The following is a 20,509-nucleotide window of genomic DNA, read 5'->3' as shown; positions in this document are numbered from 1 at the left end:
ATTGGACTTCAGGTTGAATGTGATTTGTATAACTAAATGTGTACATATTAAACGTTTGTAAAAACAAACGTAGAGTAGGTTAGTTTACCTTCATTATGATTTATTATTTGTTGTAAATAGTCTAAATTAATCTTTTATAATATAGCCGGGGGGGGGGGGGCTAAAGGTCGATAAAACCTACCGACACGTGTTAACGTATGCCACGTTTTCCACTTGCGAAAAATATTTCCAGGTTCGACCCCGCCTAGCATTGAACCCGGGCCCGCCTATTCAGGGTTGTACATGTGTTAGTGAGGCGGGATGATTAGTGCGACGCTCGCTGGTGCTTCTAGCGCGGTGTCGCCTCTAAGCGCGAGGCTGTGAACTGGCGCGCTCTCTCCTCGTCGCATAGGGACACCATCAGATATGAGTGGTGACCATTACATGAGATGGTGTGGATGTTGTATGTATGTTTTATGTGTATCACGGGATTATTGGGAAAAAAATAGGTCACGTTTTTGTACGAAGAGAACTGTTTCCGTGTCCAGAAGACTTCAGTTATTGCCGATCATACATAATTGTTATTATTGATATCTCAGACTTTAAAAATTGCTGGCAAGTGCAATTTGTATTTCATTGAAGCAAAATAATTGTTTGGTGCTTGGGGGGGGGGGGGAGTACAAATCACCACTAACATTAAGAGCTTGCTCGTTTGGTTTTAGTTGTGTAAGTCAGCAGGAAACAGTTTTTAAGACGTAAAATAGTGTTTTAATAGAATAAGTCACAATCGTCCAGTCCCTAGAAGGGAACGGAGCCTTAGTCATAAGTTCACGTACTTTATTTTTCCTGGCAGTCTAGAATGGATCGGTACCAATTTCCGAAGGTTTTTGGGAAATAATAATAATAAGAAAAACAGTTTGAAGGGTGTAAAATTTATGTTATAAAGGAATGGAATGCACTAAGGCAGATCTGACATACTCAGGATGATAGAGCGAATTTTGTTTACACAGGAATAAATAAAAAAAAACTGAAAATTATGTAAATCCGTTTTGATGCAGATCGTACAGTTCCTGTTTCTGTGAGTTACCAACCATTTTCGTAGCCACCCCACGATACGCGTGCTTCAAGTCATTTCACTTTTTATTGTATTAAAAATTAAATATAGATTAATAAAATAAACCAAAATGAAATAATATAAAACAAATATTAACCCAAAAAATAAAGAAAAATAATTATTTTTAATATTAGTAAAGCATATATTACCAAAACATAAACAAATATTGTATACTACTCGTGTGCCTGATGGGAAAAATTTTTATCCTCATTTTTAATGAATTACCAAAAACTCTGATACAACTGACTTTTATTTATAAACAGAAACCTAAACAGCAATTTATATATTTCTAAATTTAAAAATGACAAACTTCCATACAAACTCTCATAACCTATTTAACCCCGTTAGAGGATGAATTTTCAAGAATCCTTTCGTATAGCTCACCTACGTTACCTATATGTGGAACTCCTGTGCAAAATTTCATGCTTTTAGACCCATCGGTTTAAGCTGTGCGTTGTCTTGTTAGTCAGTCAGTGAGTGTTAGAGTTTCATGAAGTAGATGTAATGTTTATAACATCCTGGTCATGCTGAGTAATGAATGTTCGTAAATAAAGGTAGCCGTTAGCGCGGAGTGTGCGCAAGGAGCTGTGAGCGGCGCGACGCGACGCCAGCCCGCGGGTCGCTAATAACCGGCCCGCCGCTGCTGCGGGGTCGCCGACCCGTCGCCGCGGAAGCATCTCTCCCCCTCTCTCTCTCACCATTACCAACAGTCCTCCTCTTGAGCCTCTCCCGCTAGGTTGGCCCGCGCTCAGCGAGGCAGAACAGTTACGTGATAGGTTAAGGCGCAATAAGTGTGGCAAGGAGGGGCAGTTTCTCCTTTCAGTTTTAACATTCATTTGGTTTCGATTAATAAATAAGGATAAATTTTATTATAATTTTTTTACGTCGAAACTAAAACATAATATTCTTCTAATAACAATATTTTTTGATTGCAATTCAAATGTTATAATCAACTATAATACCATTTTTTTTCAATTCTCCCCCTCACTTTCAAAGTAAAAAAAAAATTAAAACAAAGACCGAAAACTGTAGTTACATATGCTCTCTTTTTACTTAGTGTTGATGTATGTATTAGTTTTGAATTATTGACCATCTCCCCTCCCCCCCCAAAAAACAGGTTGAAAAAAAAATACTCCCTCCGATATTCATTTTTTGTTTGGTTTAGAAATTTCTAACCCTCCCTTTCTTTTATCTGGTTTAAGTAATTTTGAAAAAAATAATTCACTTTACTCCTTTCTCCTGGTTTCAGCCATTAAAAAAAAAGTTCCCTTTTCCCTTTTTTTCTAGTTTGAGCTAAATACGCTCTTAGGTTAAGCCACTATAATTTTGCGGATTCATAAGGTAGAGCATGGGCGTAGATCCGGGGGGGGGGGGCAAGAGGGTCCGTCCCACCCCCCTCTCTGAAGGGGCCCGCTTGCGCTTGCAAAATCGTGACTGTTAAATGGGAATGATAAACGTTACACCGCGGGCGTCCCTGGGAATCCTTCAGATTTTCGCCAATGCTTATCACTATCAAGTTCTCGTAAGTGTCCGTTATGTATGAGGTCTGCATAAGTCTAAATAAGCCATGAAAGCGCCCTAAAATCGTATTTTTTCGACTTGATTACAAAATATCGATATTTCTATTATATATTTAAATTTAATGAGAATGTATTACACACACATAAACCTTCCGGAAGAAATTCTATAAATGATGGTGGAAACCGCATAGAATTCCATTGTGCAGTTTTGAAGAAGTAAGCGAACGGACAGACAGACGTGGATAGCGACCTTGTTTTATACAATTTAAAAGATGGTATTTAAAAGCAATATGTGCCACCGAATCTACGGAAGCAAAATCACCCTGTTACAAACAATTTTATATTAAAAATAAAGACAAGACTAATCAATTTTTACATTACCCATGGGCGAAAAGTGGGAATGGGTGTTGACGTGTGAGTTTGGATTTATAAAGCCTAAGCATGTCTATGAAAATACTGATGCGTTCGAATTCATAATAAAAGTATCAAGTGATTCGCATATTATCATAACTGTGTTCTTAACTAGCACTTTTTTTTTTAAAAGTTTTTATCAGTATTATGCAGAAGGTTAACTCTTTAGTAGGTGGTATAAATGGCGCAAATCTTATAGATTGAGAGCTTTGCACCGTCCATGTACACTACGTGTAGATATACAATCACACACACGATACTCCTGAAAGTCATACTTCAATAGTTGTAGTGCAATTGTACGTGATGAATTTAGCCAATTTTTTTACTAAGATATTTATTTTCGTGGATGGTACAAAGCTCTCAAGTATATAAGATTTGCGCTGTTTATACTACCCACTAAATGGTTAACCTTCTGTATAATAATAAAAAATTATCAGACTTTTGTGCTAGTTAGTTGTATTATAAAGGTAAAGTTCGCGATTATGTCCCGTGGTTGCACACGAACTCACGGTACAACCCGAAGGACTCAGTCCTCGTAACAAAGACAAAGTTCACTCAATCCTTGACGTGGGCGAAATACCTGCAACTTTGGTCAACGAATTCTAATTAAAAGTTCCAAAACACGAAAAAGTTTGATTATGCCAGGTAGCGCCCGGACCACAGGCGCGAAATTCTCTCTTCAAACCATTTACACGTTAATGTTGAGCCACCGCCCGACATGCGACCTCCAGGAACCTCGCACTGACGCTGACGTACGAGCGAGGCTACGCAGCGGCATCCAACCGAAGGAAGTGATCTGTCCAACCAATCACAGCACAGCCCTCACGAAACTATAGTAGTATACAAATTTCCTACCTCTCGCAACGAGGCTTTTTCTATAGAGATTACAGCAAGAAAAAATCACGAAGTCAGGTGACATCACTTCTAACCAATCACAAAATTGCATTGAAAAAATACCAGGCAATCATGACACATGACAACAGCAACCCGATAAATTACAGAGTACTTTCTTACGGTTACTGAACTTTCTCTCTCTCTTTATCTCATTCTTACGCAACCAGCCAACAATTGCATCAGCTCCTTCAAACAAAGAATCATGACAAACAAAAAAAAAAATACAAAATAAAATTACGTGAACGCTCTTACGAATGAAATCACAATCAGAAATACTGATACACGAATACACAACCTGGTAAATATAACTTCTAGGAGCTGATTCACTTCAACACAATAAAATTGTCAGTACACCTTAAAAAGCATGAAATAATGTAAATTACGATCCTAAAACATATGCCAAACACAAGAATACTTCTTAAAATGAATAAAAATCTGTTATTTAAATAATATTTAACAACGTAACCATAGTGCAGAATATAAGATAACGTAATAAATAGTTAGGCTAAATAAACCATTTAACAAGTAGGAAGGGCAGTAACCTGGGTTGTTACATTAATTTGACATTTTTAAGGTTTTTTTAGATACAAATGGTTGTGTTAGTTAATGATGTTGAATTAGGAATATGAGGTAAAGTTAAGCCATTTGTTTCACAATAGCCATCTTTGGATACTATAATCACAATGTTATACATATTTACAGAAATGGCCAATACAATACACCCAAATTGGCTCCTTTTACAGTGGTGATTATAAATACCAGAAATATGATTGTACAATTGTATTTAACTAGTTTCTTTAAATACGCAACTGTTACATTCAAATACAATTCAACACACAAAATGTAATGACACTGTAAATGTTTGTATTTGAATATAAAAGTTTATCGAGATCTTCCGATACCTTCACATTTGAGGCACTACAGGTTTTTTAATCGTCATGTATCGCACGTATAAATAATTTTAAATGCACGAGACAGACACGTGCAAAACCCAACGATCTTCGACTAACGTGATTTTAATAAACAAGGACACAAAACTGACAGTGTAACATTTGCTAATTTACGCCTTTATTTAAACACAAATGTTAAATTGTTTCGCCGACACTTAAAACGTCTTACAAGTCAAAGTCAAATCAATGAGATATTAAAAGTAATATTAAAGTTTGCTTTACAAGTCAAATCGCTCAAAAATATTCTACATAAACTTTTAGTGTGAACGACCCTTTGATATAGGTAAGGTAATTGAAAGAAGCCGCCTTGTTTTGAACTATTATTTGCAATATTTTTTAAATCACTTTAAATTGTAATTGTTTGCTCTTTTGAGCATAGCAGATAATTTTTTGGAATGTCTCTGTTTTAATAAAGACAGTCTGCTACAATAGTGTCTTGTAAAATAATAATTGGTGTTAAGTATTGTAATTTTTGTGTCAGAATGACTACAAATATTATAATGCTGGAAATAGCCATTAATTTGTGGTTTTAAGAAATAAGAAAAATGTAAATTTAAGAAATTATCAAAATAAAAATTTACACAATTGTAATGATATAAAAAGTGTCCAGTAACTTCAAGAACTTGATATCTAGTTAAAATGACTATTATTTTTTCGGGAACCATAAGCATCTATTTTCGTCTCATTGTGATATTTCCTCTGCATGTCATTATTAACACTTCCACGAACATGGCTAATTAATTATATCCTTGCGTCTATCACGCAAAACTGTTAAGAACATAATTAAACAGGTTATAAAGGTAAATTCGCATGTTAATTGTTTCTAAAACAAAATGATTATTGTGGCCACGAATTCAAACGTTACGCTTTTTAAAAGAAACGTTTAAAATATAAGCTAAGATAAAATCGTCGTAACAGCATTTTTACTTCAAAATCTTCGGCTCAATTTATAACAGATACTTTCTTTAATTGTTTACGTGAGAAGTCACTTTATATGCGACGAAGTCACCTGATGTAATGTCCGATTTAATCGCGTTATCTCGCGCAGACGAGACAACAGACGAATGAAACAGATTACCAGCGCGGTCAGGCATAACAGTCCAAGACGTGTAAACCTTTTTTCTATATGTTGATATTTTAAATTTATGAATTATTCTTTTAATCCTAGTGTTATGTCGTAAAAATAGTGTATGCTGCTAACTTATGATACTAAGACCAAACGAGCATGTGCTTCTGTTTACGTAATACCCTTTTTTTTTAGGTCATTTTGTGACTTATGCTCGTTTTCTATAGCAGCCAAAGATTGATTTTCAGGGCAGTCCTGATTTCGCCTTATCTTTTTTTTTTTTTTTTTACGAGTAACAGCTTAGCTCTTGGTTTACAGCATTAGGTAGGAGTAATTTTGTGATTAAAACGGAAATCGATTGGAACGGAAATGTGTAACCACGATGCTGCCATCTGTGGAAGTCTCAGAAATATTGAAATGATGGCGACCCTGCGGAAATCATTCGTATGTATTGCTTTCGTGAACATCGCATAATTTACACCGCTTACAGGTTTAAAAAACTTTATAATAGTACAACTATCCTTTAATACATTATATTATCGCAAAAATAAATAATAGCATCTAAAAAAACTGTGCGTGAGTCCACGTGGGACAGAAGTGAAACTTCTTGATTATTAGGTATACATAGAAATAAATTATTTACATTTTCAATCGCACTATTCACTTAAAATGAATGATACTTAAATTAATTGCACAAATCAACTCTTTTTCCACACAAATAAATTATCATAACGCTCGAAAACAGTTGCACTCTCAGCAAAGAAGTTTCACTTATAATATTTTAGAATAATGGGATTACAATTTTTACAACCCTTAGTTAACACTGAAATGTAAAGATAGCGCAGCGTATAGATTGTCTCAGATAATACTGTACCTATAGAGGCAACAAATTGTTATTCTTACATATATTCGACACCAAGAATAATAAAAGAATTTCGCGATGAAATTTTTTCAGTTAAATCTTAAGTTCAATAACGTTAATGTTTGTTTGTAGGAAGTATTTTTCAGACTGATTTTAGTCGTTCAAGCGAAAACATATATACAAACTTATACTTAGTGTAATAAAGTTTTTTTTTTTAATTTCACGTTGTATTTTAGTAATTCCATGGAAGTATAAATTCTAACGTGTGTACCTAAGTACACGCTCCTTTTTAAATACGAAATAATTCAATAAATTCTAACACATACTTTCAATCTTTACTTTAAATGTTAAACATGTTTGAATGTGTAACAGTTTTGGTACAACTCAGGGACATGCCATCTATTTGAAAGAAATCTATGTTAAATTTAGTGTCCGAGTTATTTTTTTTTTTTTAAATTATCAGAGTATTTTCACTGTGAGAACACATGAATTTGCTCGTAGTCGAGGTTAGATGTTACATCTCTGGCTCGCTTTTTTTTTTCCCCCCGGCAGATAACTTTATTGGCCTTACTCAAGCAACGGACTTTTTTTCCCCCTCCGTCAATTTGCTGCGGGCAACAATCGCCAGGCGGGTTATCGGGCCGGCGGACGGCGGGCCACGCCCAGCTCTTCTCGGAGTGGTCGATACGACAAGCCCCCCCCCCTCCCCCCGGGCAAGAAAGGGAGAGCAGGCAGACGGAGCAGTCGGCGGAAGTATCGCTATCATCGCCTCCTGGACCCGGGCGACGCAGTACTCACTGTAATGACGAGAGCGCGTCTGCCTCCTGTGCAGCGTCTCAGTGGACATTCACTGTCGCCTTCCAATGCACGGTTTCTGCCGTTAGCTCTGTCCTTGTTTCGGTGTGCTCTGTTGCCACGCACACGCCGTAGAACTCAACAGTTTTAGACATAATTTTATAACGCAGTGAAATTAAAAAAAAAAATTATGAAGAATTGTATTTTGCAAATGAAAATTTGTAACAGTAATAACGGAAATACTTTTCTTGGAGTGCATCACAAAGAACATCATCTAAATAGTATTCAATTTTTACTTTCTAAGGAGACATAACTGAAAGATGCCATCTTGATTTCAACTGTTATTTTTTATATATAATTTAAAATTATAAATTTTGGCGCTGTTTCAGTATAGCACATAATTTATTGGAATGCCTTGTTATTAATAGCGACCGAATGCTGCAATTAGTTTCTCCTGTGAAATAATTAAGTTTTTAGCATTGAATTTTTTTTTTCAGAAAGACTTCAACTGTAATAATGCTGTGAATTAATATCTTGGGAATATTAAACCTATTATAATTAACGATGGTATACCAGAACTCAGTCTGGCAACAGTGTACTGCAATCTAAGAGCGATAGACTCATTACGGCCTGCATCATGACAGGCTGCTGGATGTGATGATGTTCCGCACACATCGAAGTCTCGGGCAGCGCACTCCTTCCCATCCACACCGCCGAGGTTACTGGCCTCACCGTTAGGAATTACAGTCAATTTAAAAACTTTTCAATGAAGAATTCACTTCAAATAAACGACGAGCTATTCTTGATTTTAGATAGCTGGATTTTCGTAGAAACTACGGCGTATTTCAACTTCAGAATTCCTTTTTTTTCCCTTCCGTATAAACAGGGTAAACATACTGTGTATTCATTAGTATGTTTTTTACACGAGTCTCAGCCAGTTGCTGAATGTTTTTTCTTAAATACTACGATTAGTTTTGTGGGTTCATGTTCAAAGTACGTAAGTGAACTTTGGACCCGTAAACTTACGAAGATAACGATACATTTATGAAGATCAATGGATAACTTGTAACCAGCGTTATTCGTAAATTTACGGTGAACAATCTTAACAGTGTACAAACTACGCCGTATTCTGTCTTCCGAGTACTGTGCACTTGGAAAGAAATGCGTGCCTAGGGTGGACGTAGTAATTTTTAAAGATTTTGTTAGCACTCCAAGATAGTTCTTGGCAAAACTAATAACACAACATTGCGTGATGATAACGACCGGCGTGTTGATGCAAGGAATACAACTCAGTGGTCGGAATGTTTGTTCTTTAATCTATCATAGTTACATTAACTAAAAAAAAAAAAAAAAAGTTACAAAGTCATAAGAGGCAAGGGCGCCCATATGATAATTTGTAGGGGGGGGCCAGACTTAGGGGTATGAAGTATTTTTAATATTTTGGAAGACTTAACTGCGGCTTGTTACTAGCCATAAAATAGTTCCAGTTCTGACCCTGTTAAAATTTTTTGTCCTGTTACTAAAATAATAGACCACAGTACTCATTCGCCATAAAAAAATCTTTATTGGCTACTTTATTAATTAAATATTAACTATTTTATTGAAACAAATGAATTTTTAGAAACACAAATGCAGGAATAGAGTCCTTATACTTTTGAAGCGTCTCGGGTACACGGATATCAAGAATACAGTCCTTCAACTAATTGCTCTCTTTACCCCTAAATAAATGTCGCGTACAAATTAAATTAAAATAATTATAAAGTTTAAAACGTGTTGATCAAAATATTCAACTTTGGGAGAGAAACGATTTGAGTATGTTATCACAGTCAGAAAACAGTTGTTTTTAAATGTAACACCTGAACTACGCTTATAATTACAGTCAAAAATTGTTTCACAATTAAATGAATATTACTATGTTTCGATATGAATCATAATTGCTTATCATTTAAAATTAGCACAGATGGATTCAGTAGTAAAGCACAGAAAAAATTAGTTTATTATTAAACTAGACTATTTAACCAAACAGTATTTAGATGTTAAGGAATTAAGTGACACCAAAACCAATGAAAATAATCGAAAATTTCTAAATGCTGACATAACTCATATATCAGCTTTCCACAGAAGAGTTTAGTTCGGCGCAATTAATCCACACAAAACAACTGGACATACTATGTCGACGCGTATTTTAAGAATATAAGAAGATCCACATCGCAGTATAATTTTTTTTTTTCGTGTCGTGTGGTGCGGGCCCCCATTTGTGGTGCGGGCCCATAGGCTACAGCCTAGATAGCCTGCGCGTAAATACGGCATTGATAAACCCTTAAATAACATGTTCAGAACTTAACTTCAGAATTAAGAGTACATTAGAACCTCGATTTTACGGAGCCCGGACTGAACGAAGCCGCGATTTTACGAATACATTTTTTTCAGGAACCATCTAAAATTCGGAAAATTTGACACCAAAATATATTTTTAAAAAAATTAAAAAAACACTATGAAAACATATAAAGATATTAATTTTTAATGCACAGCGTATTCATATTTTAAAGCTAATACAACAGCCATTTACCGTTAGTGAATATTGTATAAGTTATTGCGGCATCAAACTCAAAATCGAAAAGAAAAAATGGACTAGGTACACTTTATTTGTCGCAAAGTTCGAAATTTCTTAGATTGAAAAATTATGCCAAGGCTGTAAAAATATTTATTTTACCGCAAATGAACTATACTCAACATTCCTTACCCATTCCAACATTTCCAGCTCGTGAACATAGCAACTGAGCTTGAAACCTTGAGAAGCGTGAGAGAAAGAAACGATATTGAGTAGCTACTTCCTCTCCTTTCCGCTAATATCCAGCAACCCAAGCCATTAGGCATTATCTTGACAATTTTCGCATTAATTACCTTCGCTGCATCGGTTTCCCAGTAAAAAACGCTCAAAAATGGTATGTGACGCAGCAAGTAGACGTGACGAGCGGATTTTCAACTAAGCTTTTTTTTAACTTACTATACAAACAAATAATTCCCTATGGCTATCACAAATTCAAGGGCTTCTCGCACTAAAATGTACTGTGTTTTTAATGAATGTCTGTCGTTAAAGAGCAGCGTTTTTTTTCACCAAATAAGCCTATGATTAAAGACCGTAAAAATTCGCGGATTCCTTTCGAGACAGGCTGGAATCCAAACTCGTTTAGCTTAATGCTGCGTCAGTGATTGGACCGCAATTTACCTGAAGGACTCTGAGCCAATGGCAAACACTCAACAAAAGAAGTATCGAATCATAAGAATCGCAGTAAACAGTTTCCCCGAGTCGGTAGCCAATGACCATGTGATAGTTGCCAGAGTACATAGGAGAATCGTTTAGTCTATCCTAGTGGTCATTGAAACCGCGAATTTTTCCAGTCCCTACCTATGATCACTTTTATGAAACAGTACAGGTGTACACTGAACTGTGTGCTTGTTCTCCTCGATTATGTTACTAAAAGTGCGTTCATTAATATTTTTCAAGCTGATTTGTTAAAGATTAACTGATAAATATGATAAGGTGAAGTCCATAAAAATGCAAGGCAGGGAATTCTTCCAGCTCATCAACCCGACCCTGGATAGTCTCGTCTGTGTTCAGTCGTCTCTGGCAAGGAGTGGACAAGTTTGCAAACTCAAATATAAATTTATTTTAGTAACACGCGTCTTACGAAAAGGAAAGATATCCAAGAAAGGCATGTCGGACAACCTACTGTCACCACACAAAAGTTAACATGATGCAATGCGTGGTGCAACTGTGTTTAGTCGCTGTGATGTCGCTTTTATATCACTCGTGCAATGAAGCAAGTTGTGGAATGTTAAAAAAAAAAATAAGGGGAGGGCAGAGGGCAGACAGCAGTCATTGTTTTTACTATATAATATTATATATATTCCGTTCAATAAATTATAACATGTATCTTCACAGGGTGGGGTGTTTGAAATTTTATGAAGATAACGATTTTACGAATGCAATCCAAGCGACTGTGAGCATACGTAAAATCGAGATTCCAGTGTAAATTGCTTTCGAGTCTACTGAAGGTAGCGGAATCCTTATCCCTTTAAACACTTTTGAAGGGAAAAAGTGGTTTTCCTCTAAATTAAAAATTCCAACATAAATTTTACGTTGTAGACTTTTCTGAACAATAATTCTTATTTGAGTAACTTTAAAGGTGTTAGCTTACCTTAAAAATTGTGAATATTCTGAGCGGATGTGACGAATGAGGAAAACTAAGAAACACTACATAATAACAATGGTTTTTATCTTTACACTTTTCACTTATTTATTTGCACTTAAGTTATTTATACTGACTGAATACACTAAACTAAATCTAGACCAGATGCATAAAACTGTAGGTAGACCTAAAGACTATTGAAAAATCTCTGTTTTGAGATGTTATTTGTGAACATACACATTATTATGACGAAAAAGTAGCAAAACATTTCGCCGTCTACAAGCACATGTCAACTGTCGCGTCGTCTAACTCTGACTGGTCTAAATCTGTTGTGTTGTGTTATCGCGCGAGCTTGGGTAGGAATACGAAGGGGAATGACTCGCCACGGGCGTTGCGCTTGAACAGCGTTTTCTCCCTGTACACAACACCTTATATCGCAGCAGCAGAAACTAATGCTTGAACTAACATAACAAATGAAATAGACATGTAAAAAACGATATACAATAATATCTTCGTGTTGAATCACTTCTACATAATACCGAATTTAAATAATTTTCTTTAAAGTAAAACACCTGACTACACTATATTTTTTTCCTTCCCTGAAAGCTAGGGGGGGGCCACGGCCCCCCCCTGCCCCCGGGTATGGGCGCCCTTGATAAGAGGAGAGTGCTTTTAGTACACATGTCAACAAAAATTACCCCTGGTTGTATACGTTTGTCAAGTTTGCGATGTTGCACAGCGGTTTCGAAGGGAACATATGCGAACATTCAATAGTGCTTCACTCACTCCACGGTCTCGCTGTGCCGCGGGGATAAACGGAATAGCACTTGTTTTCCGGGATGGCTTCTGGAAAGACCGCCACCGCGTGAACAGGTCCTTGGGGCGGGGCGAGGGGAAGCAAATCCGGAATCCACTCTTGATAACGGGGGGGGGGGGGGGAATAAGGTCGGGAAACGCACGATCCTTGAAATGGAGGGGGAGAGGAAACTTCCATCGCGCGCAGAGTGGTTGGCGAGCGTGCGGGAAGATCCCGGAGCTACACGGCGAGGATTTGTCGCCTTCCCCGAGACAACCCCCACAAGTCGGCCCGCGTCTTCTGTCCTTCCTCACCGCCACACACTTTTACAAAAGTTGTGTAATACTACAGGAAAGATATTTAAAACTGCACTACACATGGCTATGGTTATTTTTGCATACATTAAATACGTTTTTTTCGAGATAATGCTGAGAGTTTCTTACTGAAATTGACACGTAGTTTTATATTTTAATTGATGTTTCACTCAAACATCATTTTTAAACCATAGAAAAGATAATTGAATATTGAAATTTATTTATATTTTATCATGCTTAGTAATATAAATAAACAGTTAACACTAGAAAACTATTCAGGGAACGGTTTACAAATAACTTTAACTATTGGAGGTACTGGGACAACACCAAGTATAGAAGCCCGTGTAAGAGTCTAAACCCAGTATTACTGCGAACACTAATTTGTAGTGATACATTTGTTTTCATTTAATCGTACAAATTTACAAATATCTTAATTTAACATGAATATTTATGTTCCACTTACGAGGCGTGTCCAGAGTGTAAGTACCGTTTGGTCATTAAAAAAATAAACTCATGAAAAAAAAAAGGTTTTATTGAAAGTTTTAGTTTACTGCATATCTACATCACATTTTCACTTAGTCGCCATTCAGTTTCAAGCACTTTTCAAAGCGCTGTTTTTGTGAATGTAGCCTAAGTTTTAAGTGTTTTAACGCGCATCATTGTAGAGATACGTTTAAAATTGAAATGTCCATTTTTTCAGTGAAACGTTCAAATTCTAGGACTTCTGTGAACTATGAACATTTGCAGAAGCTTCAGATAATATTCTTTGAATTATGTTAAAGTTTCGGGCCAATCTGATTAGTACCTGTATTTATATAGTAGTTGCAAAAGGTACCGTAACATTTGTCTGCAAGTTGTTTTTGTAATTATTTCGTCACTTGTGCCGCGACCGTGCTGTCGTCTGTGAACAGGTCGCGGCAACCAACTGTACCAGCTCACCGAGATGTGTTCATAGCAACTGTAAATCGAGTTTTAACAAGTTTGTCAGTACAAATATCTCAATGCAACTAGGCTTGCCTCGAACTAACTCTCATAATTAATTATATGTTTTATAAAAAAACTGATTCATACTGCGGGTCGAGCGTTCGTCTTCCGCCCGACGTGAGCGCCAGGCGCTGGCGTGGCTGGGGTGACGTCACGCTGTTCTCTGATTGTCGCACGTGTCTTGTATGGGAAGCCTACAACTCACATAGTTTCGGTTCCCTACCACGTTCGTGCAACTTCGGATTTCTCTCAAAAATTGAAATTAAAAAAATCGAAGGGTTAGGTTAGGTTAGGTCAGTGACAACATGCTTGTTTTCATTGGAAACTTCTGATTTAGCGGCTGAAGTGGCGTTAATACCAAAACGCAAAACTTCGGAAATCTTCGGAAATTCTTGCAGGGAACCGAAACTACGTGAGTGGTAGGCTTCCCGTACGTCCAGAGCTGGGAGCGCGCGAGTGACCGGGGACGTGTGCTCGTTGCAGGGCCGGGGGCGAGCGAGGGGATGGCCCTGAGCCTGCCGCTGGCGCCGCTCCGTCGCCGCAGCAACCTGCTCATCTTCGCCCTCATCTTCGTGCCGTGCAGCCTGCTGGTGCTCGTCTCCGGACCAGGTGAGACTGATCTGCTGCACCACCTTTGAATATATATACTGTATAGAAGTCGCCAGACCAGGTTCAAATTTCTAATACGGTTTTGAGGTAGTTGGTTAATTCATCGCCGCAATCGCCACCATCTCTAGGGCATCGACTTGTGGTGGTCCCTAGCGGACAAGTGTCGAACTCTTCAAACACCTCTTCCCCCTCCCGTTGAACGACCTTGAGCTGCAGTGAATGATGGGTGGGGGGTGCGGGGAATGACAGCGGGCGACAGTGCTGCGCTCTAACGTGTAAATAACAACTAAGACGATACAGGGCGTTACGGCAGCGCACTGCAGCGGTGAAGTTCCCAAGCTGCTCATCATACGCTTCTGAAAAACGTAGAGTAAATCCTATCCACTCGCGACTTCTATACAGTATATATATATATATATATATATATATATATACACACACACACACACACACACACACACAAAGGCACCACGGACACAGCTTCGGATCTTGGGAGGGGCGAACGACTGGCTTGGAATTACCTCACAGTTAAATGGGGAGCGCAAACAATTTTTGACATATCCCGTTTGTTTGCACTGTCCGAAGATAGGACAAACAGAGACGGTTGCACCCGACGCACAGAAAACAAGCTTTAATCAGCCGATGATGTTAAATGTGCAGACAGAACAAAGAATTCCGTGCAAGGAATCGGAAAATTATCACAGCACAGACGGACACTGGGCTGACACAAACGATACAGTTGCAGTCCACTGTGTTTTTATATGCCGTAATAATTCCTTCAACGAAATTCTCTGTGATGCCTGGCTGACAAGGCTGATTTTGGCTTGTTTTCTGTGTGTTTGCATAATTATCTCTCTCTCCCCCCCCCCCCCCGTTATTGATGTTTCTTACGAAACATGCTAGAGTGTGTAACCAGTAATGAAGGAAGAAGGACCCTGCGGCGGGCATGGGAGACTACGGCGCTGCCCGGCCGCGGGGGAAATCTCCCGGAGTGAGGCGGGGCGCACCGCGCTCCAGCCGGGCAGACATCGGTCAAGACGCCCCTCCGCGCCCCTTCCCTGGCCCGGCGGGGCTTCACGTGGCACAGTCTGTCTCACTCGTGGTTGGCAGTGCAGCGCGTCCATACCACTCCGGTAGTAGTAGAATTATTTCCCTCGGTGTGAGGAATTTTGTAGGAGTAATTTATTGGAAATGGAACGGAAGTTGATGAACGGAAATGTGTTACAAATATGGCAGTCCCATGTGTAGCTACATAAACCTGTATATAGTCACTTTCGTAAACATTAAGGAAAAAATACCAAACGTATTGGTGTATCAAATGAAACTTTATTATGGTGAATATACCCTGGAATATACTTGGTCAACTAAAATAGAGTAAAAAATAATCTCAAGTTTTAAAATACAAAAAAAAAAGGCATTACAATGATTATAATACATATTCTCCTTCTAAATTCCTAAAAGCAGGGTGTCTACTGGTCACGGAAGTCACGGAAGTCATGGAAAAGTCATGGAATTTGGGGTAGGGTCACGGAAGTCACCGAAAAGTCACGAAGTTTGGAAAGAGGGCACCGATTTTTTTTTGTGGAGAACATAAATGTGATGTAACTCGCAAAAACCTCTGGAACACCTGTTTACTTGCTCTCCCTTCGATAGAGATAACGGCTGAAATATCCATCTTTCTCGCTATCTATCTCACTGCGCCGTCCGTAGTGTTTTTTCTTTGTCAAGTGCAAGCGAGGAGAAAAGAATACCGATCGATTACATGATGTAACAAACGTACGAGAACTATTGTGTACGTACTAGTACAATGGGACCATATATCTTACCAACAAGAGCAAACCCAAACATTAAGTGTAGGATAATAATCGTGTTTGTACCACGTGCGAGTATCGTGGGACGCCCAGGGCTGACAAGCACACTTCGAAAGCTGTTGCGTTGTTAATTATTTATTTAAGGAACAGATATATCGTTTCCGCCCTTTTTTTTATTCAGTGAGGATGTAAGGTTTTGTATGTAGGAATATGTTTTTTTTTTTTAAATAATGACGCTGTAACTGCTAGACTGGTTCTCACTTTCACCTACGCTTCGATCAATGTTGGCAATATGTTATATGCTTTGCTCTCACATGAAACAACTGCGTTTGTTTGGATTATTCGCGGACGGTATTTTTTGGTGTCCTTGCAGTTATAGTTTATTATGTTTCAGCCAAACATAATTTATAATTAATAATATGCCGGCGTACAACAGTTTGGGGAGGTTAAGTTTATTTTTTTTTGATTTCGTGGCCGCTACGTTTTATGACGCATTATTTACAATTAGTAAACGGCCGGCGTTTTTTGTAATGATATTTCTTTGTGAAAGAAGTAGAAATGGGCCCCATTCTCACTAATTAACAATCGGTAATTTATTTTTTATTAAAATTACAGTGAGTTGGTTAAGTGTGTATATTTTCATGTAGGCCAATCTGTTTTAACCGCCCACAAGGCTCAATAGTTGTAGACTGCCCCACGGTTCACTATGTTGACAGTTTTTTTTAATGAATGAAGTGTCTGTGTAACAGTTTTTTTACAAGATGCCGGGTAAGTGCCACTTCCAAGAGATGTGGTTGGAAGAAGAAGGATGGAGAACTTGGCTGAGAAAAGGCAAAGATAAATTTTTTGGTTTTTGTTCTCTTTGTAAAAAACAAATTGATGTGTCCCACTCTGGTGTGAATGCAATAAAAAGCCACGAGAAAGGCAAGAAGCATAGTGAATTTTCCAGTTGCCTGAAATCTGGAAAACAAAAAACTCTGTCTTCCTTCAGAGCTATACCCATGGATACTGACGGGCCTTCCATGAGTGTTCCTCAGGCTAATACACCCAGTCCATCTTTGCCAGAACCTAAGCCTAGCACGTCTGCTTCTAGCCAAGAACATACTGCTGAACCATCAAGGCTGTCAACTTTCCTAGTTAATGACAGTGTGACAAAAGCAGAGATTGTGTGGGCAACTCACTGTGTTTTCACACATGCTTCATCCCGCTCGGGAGAATTAGCAGTGAAGCTGTTTCCCATTATGTTCCCAGATAGCTCTCTAGCCTCTAAAATGAAAATGCATAAGGATAAAATTGCATACAGCATAACATATGGACTTGGACCCCATTTTGCGAAATGTGTGTCACATAGTGTTCAGAAAAGCCCATTTTATGCTTTGTCAATTGACGAAAGTTTAAACGATGTTTGCCAAAAGGGGCAAATGGACATTGTTGTAAAGTATTGGGATGCAGAAAACAGTTGTGTTTGTACAAAATATCTGACATCTGCTTTCCTGGAGCATTCAAAAGCTGCAGATTTGCTCAATAATCTTATTGTATGCATTGGAGAAGCTGACCTGTCTCTAGGAGGCTTGGTGCAAATTGCAACTGATGGACCCAATGTTAATTTGAAACTGATTTCCGACCTGAAAAGTTACATGAGATGTACTCTTGACAGCGAAAAAGAAATCTTGGACTTAGGCACCTGTTCATTGCACATTGTAAATGGTGCATACAAAACAGCTCATGCAAAAGTTGGTTGGCAACTTAATGAGTTTCTTAGAGCACTTTACAGTCTTTTCAAGAACTACCCATCTCGTCGTGCAGTTTATCAACAGATCACTGGCTCCAGAATGTTCCCGAAAAAGTTCTGTGCCATACGATGGACTGAAAACTCATCTGTGATGAAAAGGTGCTCAGAAATTATTCCACATCTGAAGAAATACGTTACAGACAAAGAGATTGAAAAGAATCCTCCAAACTCCCAGAACTTTCATGTGGTAAAGAAGGCCTTGTTGGAAGACCCAGTACTAGAAGCTAAGCTACATTTCTCTGCCATGATATCTGAAGAGCTGGAAGAATTTTTGACATGTTTTCAGAGAAACGATCCCCTACTGCCTTTTCTTTATCAAGAAGTTTTCCAGTTGATGAAGAACATTGCGAGTAGAGTGTTTACAAAATCTGCAATGGAAAAGGTTGTTAGTGCATCCCAGTTAAAACATTTGAATGTCAAAAATGAGACTGACCTAAGAATGCCAGATTCTATTGAAATTGGTTTTGGAGCAACATTTTGCCTAAAGAAAGTAAAAGAACTACACTCTCTTAGATTTAAAGCAGATTGCAAACAGTTTTTGTTACAGTTGTTTTCCAAGCTTGAAGAGAAAAGCCCTTTAAGGAAGCGAATTGTGCTTGGGTCCACTTGCTTATCTCCTTCAGTGATTGTCAAAGATGTCAGAACCTCGAGGGCCAAGATTGCCATTGAAGAACTTATTTCTCTCAATCACCTGTCACCAGCAGATGGGGATGTTGTGTTAAGAGAATATGCTAAGTTTTGTGCACTTCCTGAAGTTCTGAAAGCAACAAAGTTCTTTAACTGGAAAAAGGATAGCCTAGATAAGTTTTTGTTTCAACTGCTAAGCTCGGCAATGGAGAATGCCCATAACCTGTTTGTTTCTTTCATTCAGCGTTTTTTGATTTGCTTTCATGGTAATGCAGCAGTTGAGAGAAGTTTTTCTTTCAATAAGGAGTTCTTAGTGGAAAATCTTCAAGAGAAATCTTTGGTTGCCCAAAGACTTGTTCATGACCATGTGTCTTCTCTTCCAGGTGGGTTTAAAAAGAAATGCTTTCTGAATGTAAGTTAGACTTAAATATTTCTTTATCAATAATTTTAAATCTCAAATTTTTTATGTTACAGGTGGAATTGAAACTTTTTCTCATACTATATCTAAACAGATGATTTTAAACTTCAGAAATGCTGCATCAAAAAGAAGAGATGACCTGATGAAGAAGAAGATTAAAGAGGATGAATCTGTGAATGCAAGGAAAAGAGCAGCACATGAAATTACGCTCTTAGAATTGAAAAAGAAAAAAGTGCTGGAAGAAAAGAAAGAAGAACTCTTAGAAATAGACAGGGATTTGAAAAAACTTAGGAACAAAATATGTTTATAAATGACAGACTATATTTCAAATACCTGTTAGTTTCGCCTATTTATTTATTTGTAAATTAAGTCATTATCGATTATTTGGATTTATTTTTCATTACCCTCCAAAGCTGCTTAAAGTAAAACTTTTTTAAGGTCAAGTTTAGCATTTTAAACTGCATGTGATCCCATTTATTTAACAATAAGCTTAACCGTTGATAAGTAAACTAGACCTATATTCAATATCCGTTTTAATTTAATACAATTTTTAGTAAAAAAAAGTCACCAAAAATGACAGAAAGTGGGCTCCAAAAGTCACCAAAAGTCACTGATTTTTGGAAAGGAAGACCAGTAGACACCCTGTAAAAGGCTTACACAACGGTAGAGCGTGCGTATTGCAGCCTCAAGAGGTGTGGTTCATTTCTCGTGTAAACAACCCCCCCCCCCCTACCTGATAGTATGACCAAAAATTAAAAAATAAATTACTCCAAAACAGGACAAACCCTAATGTTGTCGCGAAAACCTCGGGTCGGGTTGGTGATAGCGTTAATCGGGTTCAACAGTAATAAAAAAAAGAAAATGGCTTGATTCTGGATCCCAACACTTCCTGTGTTTGTGCTCGCAAAACTCGAAAAGTAGTCGATCGACTTAAAATTTTGACACAACGTTGCATTTCAATACGCGAGTGTTTTTATAATAAAAAAAAATTATCAAATCCGGAAAGTTTCCGGGAAGTTCTTCATTTTCAAAGTAAGAAGCGTGAATTTTTATGTTATGTTGTTTGGTTGGAAATAAAAATATACAGATCTGAGCGTTTTTGGAAAATAAAAAAAAAATAGTTTTTAATATTATTTTTAGCAAAAATGACTTTTACCGCCGTCTTTTGTTTTCCTTTTGCCATAATATGCGTTTTAAGAGTTGACTCACAAGAAGGCTTTGGAAGCATTAGACAATACATTGAAAGACTTAAGAAATAATCCGGTTCAATTTGGTGGAGAATTGATGTTACGATCCGGTGAATTCAGGCAAATGCTTCCAGTTATACCTTGATGATTTGACTCATAAAGGTGAAGACGAACTACTTCCACGAAT

General features: G+C 37.7%; 1 protein-coding gene across 3 annotated transcripts in view; it reads left to right on the top strand.

The window, feature by feature from the left end:
* LOC134540863 (alpha-1,3-mannosyl-glycoprotein 4-beta-N-acetylglucosaminyltransferase B) overlaps positions 1-20,509 on the top strand; it is a 577,977-nt gene that overhangs the window by 368,831 nt on the left and 188,637 nt on the right. For all 3 annotated transcript variants that reach the window (XM_063383880.1, XM_063383897.1, XM_063383889.1), the window contains one exon: positions 14,362-14,487. In XM_063383880.1, the coding sequence (XP_063239950.1) occupies positions 14,362-14,487 (126 nt within the window). The remainder of the gene's footprint in view (positions 1-14,361; positions 14,488-20,509) is intronic.

This window comes from Bacillus rossius, chromosome 1 (genome assembly GCF_032445375.1).
Source record: "Bacillus rossius redtenbacheri isolate Brsri chromosome 1, Brsri_v3, whole genome shotgun sequence".
NCBI lineage: Eukaryota > Metazoa > Arthropoda > Insecta > Phasmatodea > Bacillidae > Bacillus > Bacillus rossius.
This window is presented reverse-complemented; position numbering and strand designations above follow the sequence as displayed.